Below are 9,273 nucleotides of genomic sequence, written 5' to 3' on the forward strand. Positions count from 1 at the left end.
AAAGTATTTCAATTTTAGCATGGCATCACCAAAAATTGCACCCTTCCTAATCAAACGCATAGACCACTTGGTTCTTACTGTCCAAAACATCAGCAAAACTGTCAGCTTCTACAACAAAGTCCTTGGAATGGAAGAGGTCTCGTTTGGTCAGGGAAGAAAGGCCCTAGCCTTTGGCAACCAGAAATTTAATCTCCACCAAAAAGGAGCGGAATTTGAGCCTAAAGCTTTGGCGCCTACTCCAGGGGCTATAGATATATGCCTTATCACGGAGGCCCCCATTGCGACGGTGCAGGAACATATAGAAAGCTGTGGTGTTCCTGTGGAAGAGGGTCCTGTCAAGAGGACTGGGGCCCAAGGACTAATCATGTCCATTTATTTTAGAGACCCTGATTGCAACTTGGTGGAGGTGTCCAATTACCTGTAGCTAATATTGGACATTATATCTTTTAATTGAAAAATTTTTAAGTTTGGGGGGTGGGGAGGTGAATAGGTTTTAGGATCCGCGTTCAATGGCAAGCGAATTATAGATTTAAGTAAAAAAAGAGAAATATTATGCCATGTGGCTTCTTTCCATACCTGCCAACTCTCCCAGTTTTCACGGTAGACTACTGGTTTTTAGCCTTCGTCTTCCGGCAAAAAAATCGAAACTTCCTATACATTTACTGTGATCTCCTGGGAAAATTCATCGATAATTTCTTATTCAGTTCTTGTATTTGAAGCACAATCTCTTGGTTTTTTAGCTTTCAAGGTTGGCAAGTATGTCTTTCTGACTATGTACTATGATAAACACTTGTGAAAAGTGATGTCAGTGTCAAGCAATTTGCCCACAGATACAATTGCACTTTTGTTTAGTTTTAATATACGATTTTGTAATTATTTTAAATCAGTTTACAAATTTCAATAACAAAATCAGATGATATTTTTAATAATCAATATAGCACAATATATTCTATTGTACAATATAATCTATTGTACTAAATATGTAATATCTAACAACCTTATTTATAGAGTTCAAAATCCATCTCACCCTTGTTGTGGAATCACTCACAGTCAATCATACCACATCGACCAATCACTTTCCCACAATGTGATGTTGATTTTGAATTTGCACCAGTTTTTAAACTATGAACTCAGCTTAGTTGATGCCCCCTCTAAAAAGGGGTGTTCAATACACCAACAAAATACCAGTGGTACCAGTGGTGATTCAAGTTGTGATTCCTCTAAAAACAGCTTGCCCAAATTTCTTTTGCATGAGCATAGAAAAACCCTAATGGGTAAATAGGTGTTCATCTCTTCTTTTGAGAAATTTCATCCACATACACTAAACACAGTCTTGGCTTTAAAATTTACTCGCAAAAAGTAAATCTGTACAAGTAGACTCAATATGCTAAAATGTATATATACTATACTCCTAACTGATAATTGGTTACAAAATTGTGTACAGTGAGTTTTAAGTTGAACTCTTTAGATAGATTAATTAAAGCACAAAACACTTGCCTATGACTTCACTACAATCTCTTCCTTCAGCACCTAAACCCTCGAGCCACATTGATCAGCATTTTTGGCTCGACTGACTTCAAGACAAAGGACATGCTGGCTTTTTCCTTTGTCTTGTGGCCAGTCCAGGGACACTACACTAGCAATGCTAGCCAATGTTGGCATGTTTGCACAGGCTTTCGGTTATTTTAATTGAGTTGGTAGAAGAAAAGGAAGTGGAGAAGAAAAGTCCCCAGCTCCCTGGTTCTTTTATAACACACACCATGACTGGGCAACCCTTTCTATGTTAAGTAGAAGGTCTTGAATGGCTATTCAAGTTGATGTTAACAACAGCAGTCTAAGGAAGATGAGCATAGATTGTTATGTAATAGCTGATTATCCATAACGTTTTGTCTGCATTAACTACTGCCTTAATAGAGCTCAGGGACTAGGGAGAGTATCGTCGCCTTGTAGAACCTTCTAAAAAAAATCAAAAAGACTATTTACAATAAACTTTTCATTATCAGCAGTTCCTTTTAAAAATTTTACGATATGCCTCAGGAGAAAGAAAATGTATAGTAGAATAGGGGTATCATTGAAAAGAGGTCCTCCATTTTACGATAAAAGGTAAAATCCATTGAAAATATTGTTGTAGCGAGGTCGGGTTAATTAATTATTTAACAAAATAATAATTTTTAACAAAATAATGATATTGTAACTGTACTTTGTGAAAGACTGTTCAGTTACTCGACTTTGTAAGACTGTAATCTGTATTTAACAAGATCTGTCAAGTCAAAAAATCGATTAACTGTACTGTACGTGTCTAGTGTCATGAGTATTTCTATCTATGCTCAGGGGCGTATTCTGGGGATCCCGGGCCCCCCCTTCTAGCAGCCAAAAATACAGTAAATATATGCGACATTATCTAAAATACAGGAGAAAATGCCTTGAAAGGGCCTTTTGGGCCCCTTCCTGTTAAAAATCCTGGCTACACCGCTGATGTGGATAGACAGAATCTCGTTGAACATCAAGGTAAAATTACGCTAGGAAGAACAGACTTGTATTGTAAAGTCGAGAATATCGTTGCATCCAATATTGTGAAATGGAGGTAATTTCTTATACATTTTACTGTATTTTCGCCGAGAGAAAGAAACGGCATTGTAAAATCGAGGTTATCGTAAAATCCAGGTTCCACTGTAGTACACTACTCACCACTCCACGAGGAAGACATGGATGCAATGCCGAGATCAATGGAGCGGGAGAAAGGCTCTGCACTTTGAGGTCTAGAATCGTCAGAGTGGTCCTGTAATAAATGGTGATTGACATGGGCACTTTGTCAAGGGTTCGACGTTACATCCAACTCACTAGGAGCGAGAGGCATTTGATAATACTAGGCCAAAAGATACTAAGAAATGGATTCATTTGTCAAGCTGTTGACACCTTAGCACACCTCACCACACGTAACCACACCACACCACACCTAATCACACCACACCTAACCACACCTCACCACATGTAACAACACCACACCTAAACACACCACACCACACCTAACCACACCACACCTAACCACACCACACCTAACCATACCACACCTAACCACGCCACACCTAACCACACCACACCACACCACACATCACCACACCACACTACACCACACCACACCACACCTAACCACACCACACCACACCACACATCACCACACCACACCACATCACACCACACGTAACAACACTACACTACACCTAACAACACCACACCACACCACACCACACCTAACCACACCACACCACATCACACCAAACATCACCACACCACACCACACCACACCTAACCACACCACAACACACCACACCTAACCACACCACACCACATCACACCACACATCACCACACCACACCACACCACACCACACCTAACAACACCACACCTAACCACGCCACACCTAAACACACCACACCACACCACACCTAACCACACCACACCTAACCACACCACACCACACCTAAACACACCACACCACACCACACCACACGTAACAACACCACACCACACCACACCTAACCACACCACACCACACCACACCTAACCACACCACACAACACCTAAACACACCACACCTAACCACACCACACCACACCTAAACACACCACACCACACCACACCTAACCACACCACACCACATCACACCACACATCACCACACCACACCACACCTAACAACACCACACCACACGTAACAACACTACACTACACCACACCACACCTAACCACACCACACCACACCACACCACACCACACCTAACCACAACACACCACACCTAACCACACCACACCCCACGTAACAACACTACACTACACCACACCACACCTAACCACACCTAACAACACCACACCACACCACACCACACCACACCTAACCACACCACACCACATCACACCACACATCACCACACCACACATCACCACACCACACCTAACCACACCACACCACACCTAACCACACCACACTACACCACACCACACCACACCACACTACACCACACCACACCACACCATACCTAACCACACCACACATCACCACACCTAACCACACCACACATCACCACACCTAACCACACCACACATCACCACACCTAACCACACCACACATCACCACACCTAACCACACCACACATCACCACACCTAACCACACCACACCTAACCACACCACACCACACCACACCTAACAACACCACACCACACCTAACCACACCACACCACACCTAACCACACCACACCACACCACACTACACCACACCACACCACACCACACCACACCACACCACACCACACCACACCTAACCACACCACACCACACCACACCACACCTAACCACACCACACCTAACCACACCACACCTAACCACATCACACAGGGTGGTGAAGAGGGGGGGTGCCCATCAAGTTATCTTTCAGTCTTTTACGGATTTAAAAAAGAAGCTTTCACAAATCACGTTTTTAACTTTTGCTTTGCTCATGAATATATGATTTTATATACATAACTTAAATTGATCAACCCTGCGGTTGATTCACTCCTCAGTTAAACTAATACACAATGACATCAATGTTTACTTCTACATATAAATGTACGAATCGTGACGCTGTTACAATCGAAGCGAAGTGATTGTACTACAGCTGTCAAGTTGGGCACTGTTTTGCAGTCGCTCTCGTTACATAAATTTCGTGTTTTAATCATTTAACCACCCTGACCACACCTAACCACACCACACCAAACCTAACCACACCACACAAAATTCAACCTTAGTTTACATGCAGCCTTATTAAACTTTGCTCATCCTCAGTGCTTTTAACTTAGTCCCCCATAACCACAGCTTACTTTTGAATCTCAAAGCACACATCACTACCTGGCTATATCCCTTCTAAAGAAACAATGCTATAACTGCAACTTTCTGCACAACAGCTATTGCCCTAGGCTTTTATACTAGTCGTTCTGACCTCTATCTTGCAAGGCGCTTGAGCTCAAGACCATTTAGTCGTGATAGAAGTCAGAACGACTGTGAAAGGGGTACTTAGCCATTCTACTCTTTGTTAAAGCCGCATTGTCACCAGTTTACTTCCGGTCGATTACGTAACAATTTCCGATGATTTTTAACGGAAAAATATTTCAAAATATTGAAAGCAGTGTGGTTATTTGAAGTTTCTTTGAGGATGTGATTGATAATTTAGAGCGGATGGCCTGTTTAATATCTCGGATTTTAATATATTCTTTTGTCTTTTAACGGTTGAGGTTTCCTTCGGACCTCCGAAAGTAAACTGGTGACAATGCGGCTTTAATATCTTGCTAGTATCCATTTTGGTGATACGGAGCGATATATAGTTTTATCATACCTTCTTGAGTTTATTGGCAGGAATTCTCTTGGTGACCACCTCTCCTTTCGCCACCACTTTCCCGTCTCGCATTAGCGCCGGCCACACAAAGTGCTCCACTACGGTCGCGCTGAACTCCGAGTTATAGGATCTCCTGTACCGTGCCTCGTTGATGATGTCACCATCCAGTGCTATGGCAATATCGATAGGGGGCTGAAGGGCCACCATAGACCATACGACCCTCACGCATGCGCGGATGAAGGGTAGGATTAACTTCTCTTTGTAAGGGATGCTCTGGTTGACGGATGCGTTGCGGTGAAGACATTTGAGAATCTCCTGCAAGCGCAATCAGTGCTTAGGGTTGCGCGCACTATGAAGGGTAATGGCAACTTAGTGAATGAATTTGTGTCTTGGAGCGCTTACTTACGATTCTATCATGTATGTATACCGACAAACTTTGTAATAGTTGGTGCACTCATAGTAAATAGAGGGAGACCTACTAACTATGGTGCACTTTGTAGCCGCGTACACAGGCTAGTGCGCAGGGTGCGTGCGCGACCCCCCTCCTTTGGCGGCCAAAAAGTTGGTCATTTCTTATAAAGGAATCTTCAAATACTGTGCTTTTTCCATATGATACCTATGACTGCGCCAATCCTGGGTAAGCCGCCTGCTTTGAAATAAAATTGACGCACTTAATTGTACCTAGAGCTTTGCAACATTTTTACTTAGAAAACTCACAGGAATGAGCGTTTCCACGTCGAAGTTCTCGGTATTGCGGCTCATGTAGCTGTCAACGATCTCAGCAGTCTGCGAGGCGTCAATCAGACTCCCATTGGGGGGTTGCAATGCATGACGGACTTTCTTGCGCATGCGCCGTTGTTCTGCCTTACAGACCATGAAGCATTCCTAGAAATTTGAGATAAGAAGTCATGTGACGCGTACAAGAAGAAAAATATATATACTATAGACACGTGTTTTGTATTATCAAGAACGAAATTTAAATATCAGTGTCTTTAAATGAAAAAACGAATGAAAATGCGCTTTATATGCGTGACTGTTTGCTCATCTTTCACGGGTGTAAGATATTTTAAAATAAATTTGTCAATGAAAAAAAAAAAACATGAATCAACGTCCCTAGGTGAGTCTCACCTCAACGATACAAAAGGAAAGGCGCTCGTTTTCCGCTCGATCTCCCATGGGGCGTAGCGCGTCCATCAGTTCCAGTCTCTCTCCGCCGTACAGTTCTGCAAAGCGCTCCACGAGCCGAGGTGCGCGCGCATGTAATGGTAAGATACCATTTGCGTAAGGCTTTGTGATCATGCGCACTGGCTCCGATTCGTTCTCCACAAGCATCTGTTTTTGCAGGCTGACAAGAGAATAAGAAACAGGCATCCAGTTTTGGCTGAGAATAACTTCTTATTCTCGAAATAAGCTGAGAATTCATGTCTTTTGCTAGGATGTTTTTGGCCTTGGCTTTCTAAAATAACTTTTATGTATTTATGATAGTTTTCACACTAATGCTATACCTAAAGTCCTTTTAAAATAAGAGTCGACTACCACTCTATTAGCATTCCATCAATGTTTTTGCGATGTCTCAATCAGCTACCTTGGGTTATGAGGCGGCTAATGAGGCGCTTTAATTCAAGGTCCACGTGTAAAGCAACAATCAAGTGCTACAGGTGTTGATAGCGATACAAAGGCACTGACACCTTCTCACAGCAAGAAACCAATAACAACCAATACATAAACACAGTGCGAACTACTTATCGTTTAGTACTAAGAATTCATTAATGCTTAAGTAAACTGCTTCTGTTATAAGTAAACTCAACAAGCGTCCTCGCTCACCGTGCGTGCAAGTCCGAATTCTCTTTCTTTAGCTGACCAGTTTCTTCTCTAACTTTCCTTATTTCCAACTCGCTTGCTTCGAGTTCTAAATTGGCATCAGAAAGTCTAAAAGTAGATTGGGTTTATTTCTATCGTCAGTTGAACATTTTACAGACGGTGTTTGTTTTTGGGTTTGTTTGTTTTGGTTCTTTGGTTGAAAGGGTCTAACGGGGGGTACAGGAAACTTTGCTTGGTTGTCGATTAAGATCTGTAAGATGGATTAGTTTCCCTCAGAGAACAACAGCCCAGCGCTTAGTCTTAGACGGAATTAAAGCCGTTGTGTTTACTTTTCGGAGGAAAACGAAATTACGGAATTGAATGCTAGATTGGTTTAAATTAGTTCTGTAGCTAGGCACAGAAGGTGATTAATAAAATCGTCTTTACCTGCCATAGTCTTTATTAATGAGGATGTTTGTTTTTACTACGGAAAATTAGATATTTTTTACAGTACCGCTTTTGGAGCTCAGTAACTTGTCTATCGGCGACGTAGGAATCCTTAAGTTGACGTCGAATGCATTTTACATCTTCCTCGTTTTCTGAAAGCCTGTCAATATTGTCATAAGAGAAATAAGAATTATGTTTAACGATAAGGATTTTCATTAACCAACTTCCAGATATTCACAAATAGAACCAGTCAAATTCACTAATTGAATTTGCAAAATTAAAACGTGTGCGCGGAAAAGGAAAAGAAAAAAAAAAGAAAAACGTAGGACATGAAACGGTTGATTTTGCAGCGTTGTTTTTTGGCGTTGTTTAAAAAGGAGATAAAAGTCGTGACCTATAAGCAGCGTCATAGATACGAGAAGTTTGGATTCCCGAAAAAAGTTAAATCATATCAAAAAACAAAAGAAATGGCAATAGAAATACCAAAAACCTGGAATTCCCATTGGGATAGCTGATTTTCGATTTAAAACAAACAGGGATTAAACACTCAAACCTCCTAAAGAAAAATCAAACCTAATACTTACTTTAGACGCAACTCGCCGACTTCCCTTTGGGCTGATTTCAGATCATCTTCAAGTCGTGACACCATGTGCTCGTATTTATCCCTCACGAGTTTAACATCCTCCGATCCCCCAATGTGGGACATGACCAACCCGTTACACAACAAAGGCATAAGTTTGTTCTTCAGGGGTTGAAATCCACCATACGTCCCCCCTTCGTCACAGCACAGCTGAAGCAAGCGGAAGAGCTTGGCTTGAATCCGAAGGTTTTCCTCGATTATTTCACAGCACACTGTAGTGCTCTCATCCGTTGTGTATCGATAACTTTCATCGAATAGAGTTATTAGACGTTCGTGGAGCACCTTGAGGTCGGCAGATGCTATGATATTACTCAAAAGGCCAACAAAGGTTGAACTCATTTTGGGCACTTGGTCTGAGAAATTCTCTCACGGGACAGTAGTTTTTTTAGTGCAACACAGAGGCCCTCCTTAGCAATGTCAACTCAACAGAGTACTACTACATTAGTAGAATAATGGTCATTAGCATACCATGCGCGTTTGGGAGTCAGCCTCGATCTGGATTCGCCCGTCAGAGGCAACCAATCAGCCGCGTGTTGAGCCGTCGAATGAAAATTTTGGTTCTCGTGAATCTTTGTAATTCTAAGGCTTTGTTCAAACGTCGTATTATCCATGAGCCGGATTCAATGCAAATGCATGCAAATGAATCAAATCGATTGTTTCATCTTCATTTGCATTGAATACGGCTCATGGATAATATGACGTTTGAACTTAGCCTAGGCGTGATTCGAAACTTGAAGGAATAGATGAATCAATCCAATTTAGAGATATATTATCGGTTCTTGTTTTATCTAAGCCAATAAAAACGGCGCTCGCATATAAGGAACCTATTTTACTGCAAAAAGAGAGCGCAAAAAGATTAAAAAAGATGATTCTTCCACTCCATTGCTACACAAAAAGAATGAATATTCTAATTATGAAGCATTAACGCATATTTTTTTAAAAGAAAATCCTTGGGGGATGTGTTTTTAAATAAACTCTCTCAGAAGTAGAAAATAATGAAATAAAACGTTGGCTACGAAC

The 9,273-nt window shown here is 41.7% G+C and overlaps 1 protein-coding gene across 3 annotated transcripts; it reads right to left on the reverse strand.

The window, feature by feature from the left end:
- Positions 1-844: 844 nt before the first annotated feature.
- LOC5521950 (mitochondria-eating protein) lies at positions 845-8,804 on the reverse strand. 3 transcript variants are annotated; one of them, XM_032367139.2, is made up of 8 exons: positions 8,198-8,804; positions 7,681-7,773; positions 7,191-7,295; positions 6,495-6,711; positions 6,084-6,251; positions 5,367-5,681; positions 2,689-2,779; positions 845-1,953 (listed from the first exon to the last, which is right to left on the reverse strand). In XM_032367139.2, exons 1-8 carry the CDS (start codon positions 8,590-8,592, stop codon positions 1,925-1,927), a joined length of 1,413 nt encoding a protein of 470 aa, XP_032223030.2. In that variant the 5' UTR covers positions 8,593-8,804; the 3' UTR covers positions 845-1,924. The 3 variants fall into 3 exon arrangements, with proteins under 3 accessions (XP_032223030.2, XP_001641714.2, XP_032223031.2); XM_001641664.3 differs by having other exon boundaries at positions 845-1,956; positions 8,198-8,800; XM_032367140.2 differs by lacking the exon at positions 7,191-7,295 and having other exon boundaries at positions 845-1,956.
- Between the last annotated feature and the right edge of the window lie 469 nt (positions 8,805-9,273).

This window comes from Nematostella vectensis, chromosome 10 (assembly GCF_932526225.1).
Source record: "Nematostella vectensis chromosome 10, jaNemVect1.1, whole genome shotgun sequence".
Classification (NCBI taxonomy): Eukaryota; Metazoa; Cnidaria; class Anthozoa; order Actiniaria; family Edwardsiidae; genus Nematostella; species Nematostella vectensis.

Bases quoted from the DNA above. Each gene is read 5' to 3' on its own strand.
- LOC5521950 (XM_001641664.3), bottom strand. From the start codon at position 8,592: ATGAGTTCAACCTTTGTTGGCCTTTTGAGTAATATCATAGCATCTGCC. The intron at 5,682-6,083 runs GTGAGTTTTCTA...TTGCGCTTGCAG, and splicing joins ACGTGGAAACGCTCATTCCT to GAGATTCTCAAATGTCTTCA. The intron at 2,780-5,366 runs GTATGATAAAAC...CATTTATTACAG, and splicing joins CTGCCAATAAACTCAAGAAG to GACCACTCTGACGATTCTAG.